This window comes from Coregonus lavaretus (assembly GCF_964263955.1).
Source record: "Coregonus lavaretus genome assembly, chromosome: 22".
NCBI lineage: Eukaryota > Metazoa > Chordata > Actinopteri > Salmoniformes > Salmonidae > Coregonus > Coregonus lavaretus.
Window position 1 is genome coordinate 8844359 of NC_140009.1, and position 12500 is coordinate 8856858.

The 12500-nt window shown below is 45.4% G+C and overlaps 1 protein-coding gene across 1 annotated transcript in view; it reads left to right on the forward strand.

The window, feature by feature from the left end:
- LOC311150333 (rho GTPase-activating protein 39-like) overlaps nt 1–12500 on the forward strand; it is a 118957-nt gene that overhangs the window by 22121 nt on the left and 84336 nt on the right. Inside the window, exon 2 of the mRNA XM_084187738.1 lies at nt 10209–10649. Within this exon, the coding sequence (XP_084043864.1) occupies nt 10209–10649 (441 nt within the window). The remainder of the gene's footprint in view (nt 1–10208; nt 10650–12500) is intronic.

A 12500-nucleotide genomic window follows, 5' to 3' on the forward strand; every position in this document is an offset into this window, starting at 1 on the left:
TCTCTTCTCCTCTATTCTCTTTCTCTCATTCCCTCTCCATCTCCCTCCCCTCCATTCTCTTCTCTCCCTCTCTCCTTCCTCTCCCTCTCCATCTCTCCAACTCTCCCTCTCACCAACTCTCCCTCTCATCTCTCACCTCTCCACTCTCCTCTCTCCATCTCTCCATCTCATCTCTCCATCTCCCTTTCCATCTCTCCTCTCCATCTCTCCCTCTCCATCTCTCCCCTATCCTCTCTCCATATCTCCCTCTCATCTCTCTCCTCTCTCCATCTCTCCTCTCTCCATCTCTCCATCTCTACATCTCTCCATCTCTACATCTCTCCATCCTCCATCTCTCCCTCATCTCTCATCTCCCATCTAGCGATACTTATCACATCTCTCGGAATAGAAAAGATTAGAATATATCATTCGATACACCATCTCCACTCATCTCTCCATCTCTCCCTCTCATCTCTCCATCCTCCCTCTCCTCTCATCGCCTCTCCTCCCTCTCTCCATCTCCATCTTCCTCTCTCTCTCTCCATCTCTCCCTCCATCTCTCCCTCCCTCTCTCCCTCTCCCTCTCCATCTCTCCATCTCTCCCTCTCCCTCTCCCTCTCCTCTCCACCGCTCCATCTCTCCCTCTCCCTCTCTCTCTCTCTCCATCTCTCCCTCTCCATCTCTCCTCTCTCCATCTTCCATTTCCTCTCCCTCTCCCCCTCTCCATCTCTCCTCTCCCTCTCTCTCTCTCTCTCTCTCCATCTCTCCCTCTCTCCATCTCTCCCTCTCCATCTCTCCATCTCTCCATCTCTCCCTCTCCCTCTCTCCATCGCACCATCTCTCCCTCTCCATCTCTCCCTCTCCATCTCTCCCTCTCCTCTCTCCCTCTCCATCTCTCCCTCTCCCTCTCTCCATCTCTCCATCTCTGCCTCTCCATCTCTCCCTCTCTCCATCTCTGCCTCTCCATCTCTCCATCTTTCCCTCTCCCTCTCTCCTCTCTCCCTCTCCATCTCTCCCTCTCCATCTCTCCCTCTCATCTCTCCCTCTCCATCTCTCCCTCTCCATTCTCTCTCCCTCTCCATCTCTCACTCTCTCCCTCTCCATCTCTCCCTCTCCCTCTCTCATCTCTCCCTCTCCCTCTCTCCATCTCTCCCTCTCCATCTCCCTCTCTCCCTCTCCATCTCCCCCAATTTTTTGGTTTACTATAGTGAGAACTTCTAGTACTCAGAAATATAGTAAAACGTGCACACACACACACACACACACACACACACACACACACACACACACACACACACACACACACACACACACACACACACTCCTCCCCTGCCTTCTACTCCCCTGCCCTCCCCTCCCCTGCCATCCTCTCCCCTGCCCTCTCCTCCCACTCAGATATATCCTTAGCCCTGAAGACACAGTGAATGATAACGACTGTGCTGAGTCATAACACCATAATGTGATTGTGAGAGCTGAAATACAACCAGTTAGGCCTCTAATGTCTACTTCCTCATGTGAATGGCTTCAGGTTGTCTGGGCTGTTGTTCATCATACTGTGGCACTACAGTAGTTTCAATAATGGAAGCATTCATCTTGCTCAGTTCTGTGGTTTGTAAGCATAATGTTAACATGAACATAGACACGGGTGCAGCAGAGGAGTAGCGTGCACTCTGTCACTAAGATTAGAACTAGAGAGACAAGCACAACTCACAATTGGACCCGTCAGATGAGATCCACGTGAGCAGTGTGTCTAGAACATGAATGGCACAGGAGGTTAAAGCCACAAGACGAATACAATGATAGTGGTGGAGTAAGAGCCTTACATAGCCTTATAGAGCCTTACAGACCCTTACATAGCCTTATAGAGCCTTACAGAGCCTTACATAGTCTTATAGAGCCTTACAGAGCCTTACAGAGCCTTACAGAGCCTTACAGAGCCTTACAGAGCCTTATAGAGCCTTACATAGCCTTATAGAGCCTTACAGAGCCTTACATAGCCTTATAGAGCCTTACAGAGCCTTACAGAGCCGTATAGAGCCTTACAGATCCTTATAGAGCCTTGCAGAGCCTTATAGAGCCTTATAGAGCCTTATAGAGCCTTACAGAGCCTTATAGAGCCTTACATAGCCTTATAGAGCCATACATAGCCTTATAGAGCCTTACAGAGCCTTATAGAGCCTTACATAGCCTTATAGAGCCTTACAGAGCCTTATAGAGCCTTATAGAGCCTTACAGAGCCTTATAGAGCCTTACAGAGCCTTACATAGTCTTATAGAGCCTTACAGAGCCTTACAGAGCCTTACAGAGCCTTACAGAGCCTTATAGAGCCTTACAGAGCCTTACAGAGCCTTACAGAGCCTTACAGAGCCTTATAGAGCCTTACAGATCCTTATAGAGCCTTACAGATCCTTACAGATCCTTACAGAGCCTTACAGAGCCTTACAGATCCTTATATAGCCTTATAGAGCCTGATAGAGCCTTACAGATCCTTACAGAGCCTTACAGATCCTTACAGATCCTTACAGAGCCTTACAGAGCCTTACAGAGCCTTATAGAGCCTTACAGATCCTTATAGAGCCTTACATATCCTTACAGAGCCTTACAGATCCTTATAGAGCCTTACAGAGCCTTACAGAGCCTTACAGATCATTATAGAGCCTTACAGAGCCTTACAGATCCTTATAGAGCCTTACAGACCCTTACAGATCCTTACAGATCCTTACAGACCCTTACAGACCCTTACATATCCTTATATAGCCTTATACATTTACATTTACATTTTAGTCATTTAGCAGACGCTCTTATCCAGAGCGACTTACAGTTAGTGAGTGCATACATTTTCATACTGGCCCCCCATGGGAAACGAACCCACAACCCTGCCGTTGCAAGCGCCATGCTCTACCAACTGAGCTACAGGGGACTAACATATCATACGTTTTGCAAATTCGTAACCTATAATACGAATTGTAATTCGTGTCTCGGATTTAGTGTCTCGGATTTACATACAAAATAATACAAAATGCTCTGAGACCATGTTGGTAAAGGAGATCAAGTAAGGCCGCTACTATTGGGACACAACCATACCAGTGTGGTGTCTGGTCTTCATCTTGAGGACCACAAATGCTTATGTAACTCACGATCACGGTATAATATTATGGTTATGCATCTCTGCGGTTACAGCTTATAGAGCCTTACAGACCCTTACAGATCCTTACAGACCCTTACAGACCCTTACAGATCCTTACATATCCTTACAGATCCTTACAGATCCTTACAGAGCCTTACAGATCCTTACAGATCCTTACAGAGCCTTACAGATCCTTCTAGAGCATTACAGATCCTTACAGATCCTTACAGAGCCTTACAGATCCTTCTAGAGCCTTACAGATCCTTATAGAGCCTTACAGAGCATTACAGAGCCTTACAGATCCTTACAGATCCTTATAGAGCCTTACAGACCCCTACAGATCCTTACATGCAAGGCCCAAGAGAAAGAAACCAACGGGAAAAAAACAGTATCCCACGTTACATTGCTGCTTGGAAGTTTTATACCGAAGGAACGCAGAGTTGTTCTGGGGGTGCTGCCAGCTGTTTGAAGGGGTGGTGGGAGCGGGGAGGAGTTTATGACTGTGTGTGTTTGTCTGTTTATTCGTTTGGGCTGCACCGGGAGGCTTCTGTTACACAGTGTTTTTTAAGCGTTGTTCCCCCGACCACCCACACGGAAAATGCCTCGCGTGATCGCTGATCTGTGCTTCAGTCCAAGTCGGCAGCTGAGTGTGTGTGTGTGTGTGTGTGTGTGTGTGTGTGTGTGTGTGTGTGTGTGTGTGTGTGTGTGTGTGTTTGTGTGTGTGTGTGTGTGTGTGTGTGTGTGTGTGTGTGTGTGTGTGTGTGTGTGTGTGTGTGTGTGTGTGTGTGTGTGTGTGTGTGTGTGTGTGTGTGTGTGTTAGAGACAGAGATATATATACACAGACCCACAAAGATTTCGAAAACAAATCCAATTTTGATAAACTACCGTATCTATTAGGTGAAATACCACAGTGTGCCATCACAGCAGCAAGATTTGTGACCTGTTGCCACAGGAAAAGGGCAACAATTGAAGAACAAACACCATTGGAAATACAAACTATATTTACGCATCTATTTATTTTCCCTTTTGTACTTCAACATGTGAAATGTGAAACGTCTCTATTCTTTTGCAGTGTTGGAAAAAGTGCCCAATTGTCATACTTGAGTAAAAGTAAAGATACCTTAATAGAAAATGAAAGTCACCCAGTAAACTACTACCTGAGTAAAAGTCTAAGTATTTGGTTTTAAATATACTTAAGTATCAAAAGTCAATGTAATTGATCAAATATACTTCAGTATTAAAAGTAAAAGTATAAATCATTTCAAAGACCTTATATTAAACAAACCACACAGCAAATTTACAGATAGGCACCAACACTCAGACGTCATTTACAAATGAAGCATGTGTTTAGTGAGTCCTCCAGATCAGAGGCAGTAGGGATGACCAGGGATGTTCTCTTGATAAGTGTGTGAATTAGACCATTTTATTGTCCTGCTAAACATTTTCCCTGACACTTTTGGGTGTCAGGGAAAATGTATGGAGTAAAAAGTATATCATTTTCTTTAGGAATGTAGTGGCGTAAAAGTAAAAAACTACTGAGTAAGTAAAAGTTGTAAAAAAATATTAATAGTAAAGTACAGATACCCCCAAAAACTACTTAAGTAGTACATTCAAGTATTTTTACTTAAGTACTTTACACCACTGTTCTTTTGAAACTTTGTGTAATGTTTACTGTTCATTTCAATTTGTTTATTTCACTTTTGTTTATTATCTATTTCACTTGATTTGGCTCTGTAAACATGTTTCCCATGCCAATAAAGCCCTTTAAATTAAATGTATATATAAAGAGAGAGCGTGAGAGAGAGAGAGAGCGAGAGAGAGCGAGAGAGAGAAAGAGAGAGAGAGATAGAGAGAGAGAGAGAGAGAGAGAGAGAGAGAGAGAGAGAGAGAGAGAGAGAGAGAGAGAGACTATCTATCTGTCCTCATGAGATTTATAAACAAAATCAAGTTCTAGCTTCACAGCATGATGTTTCTCTTTAAATAGATTGCACACAGTGGATTCAGCTGATGGAGGAAGTCATTGTTTATCCTGGCTCACATGCAGTGACTGCACAGCATTTACTTACTCATCTGCGAAGCTATTGACAAACTCCTTGCAATAGGATTGTATGAATAGCTGAATGTCTAGCTCTCATTCCCCCTGTCTGTTCCTCCCTATCTAAACTAAGCCCTGCTCCTTGTGCAGGCATGTGCACAGATACAGTGGTATTCACCCCCCTTGGCATTTTTCCTATTTTGTTGTCTTACAACCTGGACTTAAAATAGATTTTTAGGGGGTTTGTATCATTTGATTTACACAATATGCCTCTACCACTTTGAAGATGCAAAATATTTTTTGGGGTGAAACAAACAAGAAAAAAAAGAAAAAAAAAGAAAACTTGAGCGTGCATAAATGTTCACCCCCCCCCCAAAGTCAATACTTTGTAGAGCCACCTTTTGCAGCAATTACAGCTGCAAGTCTCTTGGGGTATGTCTCTATAAGCTTGGCACATCTAGCCACTGGGATTTTTGCCCATTCTTCAAGGCAAAACTGCTCCAGCTCCTTCAAGTTGGATGGGTTCCGCTGGTGTACAGCAATCTTTAAGGCCATTCCAAGACATTTAAATGTTTCCCCTTAAACCACTCAAGTGTTTCTTTAGCTGTATGCTTAGGGTCATTGTCCTGCTGGAAGGTGAACCTCCGTCCCAGTCTCAAATCTCTGGAAGACTGAAACAGGTTTCCCTCAATAATTTCGCTGTATTTAGCTCCATCCATCATTCCTTCAATTCTGACCAGTTTCCCAGTCCCTACTGATGAAAAACATCACCACAGCATGATGCTGCCACCACCATGCTTCACTGTGGGTATGGCGTTCTCGGGGTGATGAGAGGTGTTGGGTTTGCGCCAGACATAGCGTTTTCCTTGATGGCCAAAAAGCTCAATTTTAGTCTCATCTGACCAGTGTACCTTCTTCCATATGTTTGGGGAGTCTCCCACATGCCTTTTGGTGAACACCAAACGTGTTTGCTTATTTTTTTCTTTAAGCAATGGCTTTTTCTGGCCACTCTTCTGTAAAGCCCAGCTCTGTGGAGTGTACGGCTTAAAGTGGTCCTATGGACAAATACTCCAATCTCCGCTGTGGAGCTTTGCAGCTCCTTCAGGGTTATCTTTGGTGTCTTTGTTGCCTCTCTGATTAATGCCCTCCTTGCCTGGTCCGGGAGTTTTGGTGGGCAGCCCTCTCTTGGCAGGTTTGTTGTGGTGCCATATTCTTTCCATTTTTTAATAATGGATTTAATGGTGCTCCGTGGGATGTTCAAAGTTTCTGATATTTTTTTATAACCCAACCCTGATCTGTACTTCTCCACAACTTTGTCCCTGACCTGTTTGGAGAGCTCCTTGGTCTTCATGGTGCCGCTTGCTTGGTGGTGCCCCTTGCTTAGTGGTGTTGCAGACTCTGGGGTCTTTCAGAACAGGTGTATATATACTGAGATCATGTGACACTTAGATTGCACACAGGTGGACTTTATTTAACTAATTATGTGACTTCTGAAGGTAATTGGTTGCACCAGAATGTATTTAGGGACAGACAGAGAGACAGACAGACAGACAGACAGACAGACAGACAGACAGACAGACAGGCAGACAGACAGACAGACAGACAACAGAGAGACAGACAGACAGGCAGACATGCAGACAGAGAGACAGACAGACATACATACAGACAGACAGACAGACAGACAGGCAGACAGGCAGAGAGGCGGTCAGGCAGAGAGGCGGTCAGGCAGACAGACATACAGGCAGACAGACAGGCAGACAGAGAGTTTCTGATGTTTCTCAGTTCTCTGAGGTCAGGTATCAGTGAGTTGGTTGGTCATGCTCCAGTTCGAAGGTCATGGCTAGAAGGGATCCAGCTCTTGTCGAATTAACGTCAGATTTGACTTTTCATAGCAGGTTAGAAGAATTTACGCAGAAGATTAGGAGAATTAACGTATCAGGTTAGGAGAATAAGGTTAAGGTTAAGAAAAGGGTTTGAGTTAGGGTTAGCTAAAGTGATGTTAATTTGACAAAAGCTGGATCCCTTCTAGCCATGACCCAGTTGGAAGTATGTCTCTCAGTCACAACAGAACAGCATTGTTGGTTTCCTCTCCTCTGTACGGGTTCTCCCTCTGTGTGTGTGTGTCTGTGTCATGTTGTGTAGTGTATCTTTATGACCCTGGCTGGTGGGATTTGATGCAGTGACAGCCAGAACAGAGCTTTATAGCAGGGCCTAGTCAGCGTTATTGAGAGGGACAAAAGCAGGCCTGTGGCTAGGAGCCCTGGATTACTGGGTCTGGCTGTGGGGGGGATACCACTGGGGAGACGGGGTGAGAGGACAGGGAGCAGCACACACAGAGCCAGCCAGCTACTATGCTATCTGTGGGTGAGATGCGGACAAGGACAGTCTTTCACAGACAGGGGAGCCAAAGGACTGAGTGGTAAGAGATCAGCGTTACTCCTTCTCTCTCTCAGCTGTCAGTCAGGTGGTGGTGGTCTGGGCAGTGTGTGACAGTCCTATGTGTGGTACTAGGGTGGATGTTGATGTACAGTATTAGCTCTCTACCACTGAGGGACTGAGCCACCAGCTGGACACAGCATCCATCCCACTGGACCACTAGCATGTGACACAGGTTTACTTCTGAGAAACACTCCCTTTCTCTCATTACTCTCTTTCATCTCTTTCTCTTTCTCCCCCTCTCTCTCTCTCTCTCTCTCTCTCTCTCTCTCTCTCTCTCTCTCTCTCTCTCTCTCTCTCTCTCTCTCTCTCAACATGGGGTTACCATATTTGTCGAGGATATTTCTGATTCAGGTTTGATCTCAGTAGGATTGTTTCTCTCTCTCACGTGAACAAACACACACATATGTACTTCCCCAAACATGCTCTATTCCTGTCCTGGTCAGCTGGTCATGTGACATGGGGTCAGTGGCCTGTGGTCACCCTGGGTGTCTGACAGAAATAGAGCTGACCGCTGAGAGCTACCAGTGTCCCCTGAGAGAAGTGGGGACGGGACTGTCCCAAAGCCCCAGAAAGAGGGAGACTCCTATTTAGTCAAGAGTGGAGATTGGAGAGTGGGTTGAGAGAAAGGAGAGGGACTGACCACCCACACACACTCCTTCACAGCAACGCTCTGGATCAGAACTGTCATTGTCATTGGAGGTGTGACTCTTGGATTTGGGACAGGAAGGTGTGAATTTTAAGATGTCGGACAAGCTTTTGGACAGGTTGTGTAGGGACGGGAGGATGCTTCCTAGAAAGATACAAGTCAAGCTAAAACAGGAAAAGTGACATACAGCACCTCAGGACGTCAGTGCCTTCTTAGCGTTCTGTGGACCATCCAGAAGTACTGTAGGAATCCTCAGATTGTGTGTAAGTGAGTGTGACCTGATAGTAGTCTGAACATAAACACTAAGATAGTAGTTTAGCTTACATTTCCATTTCAGAGACCATTTCATTGTTGTTTAGGTAGGATTCTCAGGACTGTGGGAGAAAGTGCTGTTGTGGAAAAATTGTTGGTCGATTTTCTGTCTAAAAATAATTTGTAGAATGTGGCAGGGATTTATTTTTTTACACCTTTTCACATAAAACAAAGTGTGTGTCTTTGTGAGCTTTCAACATTTCCAAGAGGTCTCAGCAGGGGTGGGGTGATCATCCAGTTGTTCCCTGTGAGAGTGTGTCTTGTTTTCTTTACTGACAGGTTTTAACGTGTCTGTTTGTTTGTGTGTGTGTGTGTGGAAAGCTCCTTAGTATGTAGTTTGGTGTGAACTGTTGAACCTGTGTTTAATGAGATGTAGGTACACTGCCTACTGGGATTAACAGTGTGTTTAGAGCTGCCATGCCAGCACGGTTTATTCTGCACTGTTTATTCTGCACTACGCCTTCAGGAGAATGGGTGACCTAGACAACATCTATGTGTTTTATTTTGTGCTGATGTACATGTGGGCATGAGTATGTAGCTATGATTGTATTCCCCTCTCTCTCTCTCTATTGCACTCAAAAAGCTTTCAAAAAGATGAAGACATTTCAACTGTTATATTATCAGCTATGTACAGTGTTTTAGTAATGTGCAAATAGTTGAAGTACGAATAGTAGGGGAAGATACATAAATAGATACATATTGGTGGTATTTACAATGTTGTTTGTTCTTCACTGGTTGTCCTTTTCTCATGGCAACGGGTCACAAATCTTGCTGCTGTGATGGCACACTGCGCTATTTCGCCTAACAGATATGGGAGTTTATCAATGTATAATTTGTTTTCAAATTCTTTGTGGGTCTGTGTAATCTGAGGGCAATATGTGTGTCTAATATGGTCATACATTTGACAGTAGTTTAGGAAATGCAGCTCAGTTTTCACCTCATTTTGGGCAGTGTGCACATAGCCTGTCTTCTCTTGAGTGCCAGGTCTGCCTATGGCGGCCTCTCTCAATAGCAAGGCTATGCTCACTGAGTCTGTACATAGCCAAGGATTTTCTTAATTTTGGGTCAGTCACAGTGGTCAGGTATTCTGTCACTGTGTACTCTCTGTTTAGGGCCAGATAGCATTCCAATTTGATCTATTTTTAAGTTGATTCTTTGTAGTGTATCAAATAGTTATCTTATTGCTTTCTCATAATTTGGTTGGGTCTAATTGTGTTGAACCAGCTCACTCTCTCTCGCCTGGCTCCTTTGTTTGGCCTCTCCTTGAGGAGATTAGAGCCTGGGAGCTGTGCCCAGGCCTCTCTCTCTCTCAGGAGAAAACCCCTTAGTGGGCAACAGCCCCAGCACCCCCTGCCTCTCTATCCACTGGCCCTCCTTCTCCACTTACTTCAATCCCTCAGCCACCTGAGGATGTAATCTGTGTTTAATCCTGGGTTACTCTTACTGGCTCTTATGTGTAGCTGCACTGAACGCAACCTAGACTCATACACTCATACACTCATACACTCATAGGCCTATTCCTATTCCTATTGTAGATTAAACAAAGACAAATCCCTTTGGTCCATGCTCACATAACTGATCAAAAATATTTTCAGAATGTCTGTCATATAGAGTACAGTCTTCCAGAGCTTGACTACATTTCCCATGTCCCCCATCTCTCCTCTCTCTAGCTGTGACTGGGTGGAGATCTTGGAGCCGCGCTCGCAGGAGCGCATGTACGTGAACCTGGCCTCGGGGGAGTGTGGCTGGGAGCCCCCCGCAGGCGCCGCCGTGCGACAGTCCGACGGCAACCAGTGGTGGGAGCTGTTTGACGGCCACAACAACCGCTTCTACTACTACAACAGTGCCAGCCAGCAGACGGTGTGGCACCGGCCCCAGGCCTGCGACATCGTGCCCCTGGCCCAGCTACAGGCCATGAAGAGGAGCTCTGAGACGGGTCTGAGGGGCCCCAGCAAGCCCCAGAGAGGGGGAGGAGGAGGGGAGGGCCGCCGCATAGCCCTACCTAACCAGGCCTACCCCATGCCCCCCGCCCAGGACCATGACAGCAGCGGGAGGTCCACCCCCTCTAAGGGGCTCTGTGACAGCCTGGAGAGCAGGAACGACGCCCCCAGGTAACCTTTCTTCCAAAACATACACCAAAAGTATATTATTTACTAGCCCGACTCAACCCTAATTACAGTTACAGCTCTTTGTCCATGTGTAGTTGAGGGATTCCTCCTATAGGCTACTCTGCTGTTGCTTCCAGGAAGGCTGCCTCTGCAGCTGGATGGATCCCAGTGTCAGTAAGCTGGGTCTGCAGGCTTATCCCCTCCTTCATCTACAGATGCATTACTGTGGGTTAACCCTAGCCTAATGCCGTGCTCCACCACATGGATCTGTCACTTCACTTTTTGACTGGCTAGAGACAGCGCCGTCTGCCCTGCCATGACAGCCTTATCTACTCTAGATCACATACATGAGACGGCTCTCCTTCCTCCTCCAGTTAAATACTGTGTGGGCGACTCTCCCAGGTGCTGTGTCAGCTTCATTTAAACAGAGAGAGAGAGAACATAGAAAGAGGGGGGATGTGACGGGGATAATATTGAATTAAATGTCTAGATGAGATAAAGACTGAGAAGAGATAGAGTCACAGAGGCAAGACAGAGAGAAGAAGTTAGAGATAAACCAGGACAGAGAAGGACAGATAGTCAGGGAGATGGATGATATCCTCAGTGTTTTGGAGGCCTGTCAGTGTTGGACAGCAGGTAGCCACGCGGTTAAGAGCGTTGGGCCAATTCCCGAGCCGACTAGGTGAAAAATCTGTCTATGTACCCTTGAGCAAGGCACTTAACCCTAATTGGTCCTGTAAGTCACTCTGTATAAGAGCATCTGCTAAATGACTAAAAACTGGAGGAGAAAGAACTAAGAATAATACTAAAAACATGAGAGGCCTGCTATAATGAGATTGTCTGCAGATGATAATGGGATTGTTTAGTCACAGCGTCCTTGGTTAAATCTGCCCATGTGTCCAGGCTGTTCAGGCTCCAACCCTGGGCTGGGTAGAAGCCATCTTGATGTTCGTGTTAGCCGCGTAGCCGCTAACCTCATGGGCCAGGACAGGCCAGAGCCAGTCTGTCTGTCTGAGCGTGGGCCAAACTGTTAGCATAGGGTGTAAAACGTAGCACAAGCTAACTTGGTGTAATCACTAACAGTTTCTAATATTGAGCACAGGCAGCTGTTTGGCTATCTGACAACCAGGCTAGCTTGGAGATAACTTAGTTATGAAGTGAGTGAAGAGCATTTACTACTACTAACACTTAGTGCACTTTAAGCAGTGACATTTTTATGAACAGTATGATCACTTTGCTTCTTGTATAATTCCTTCGCGCATCTACGCGCTCTCTCCCTTTCACCTTTTCCCTTCGCTTGTGGACGTCAATTGCACAACACAACAGCGAAAAAACCTTTCCAAGCCAAACCTTCATACCGTAACTGCTAACCGCTACACACAGCCTACATTGTTGTCACCATATTAGCTAACGTCATAGTCAACATAGCTACTAGAACTAACGCGTTAGTAAACCCACTACAATCTTGCAGTACAGTGTACAGTCAGCAGTTTAGCAGTTACACCGGCAGGCCCTGGTGGCAATACATTTATGAAACCAAAAGCTTACCTTGACTTGGAAGAGTTCCAGTATTTTCTTTTTTCTTTTTATTTAAACTTTATTTATACAGGTTTTTCTCATTGAGATAAAATCTATATTTCAAGAGAGAGCTGGTCCAACAGCAGCAGGGGAACATACACTAACACAACATTGAACAAAACTATAGACACACATACAGTACAACAGTTACATATCACGTAAAGAAACACAAATGTCATAACTAAAAAACAGCTGTCCTAAAGACAATTACACTCTTCTATGATATTTACATCGACCAAGTGTTTAAACTCCACCATCGTGACTAGATCATCACAG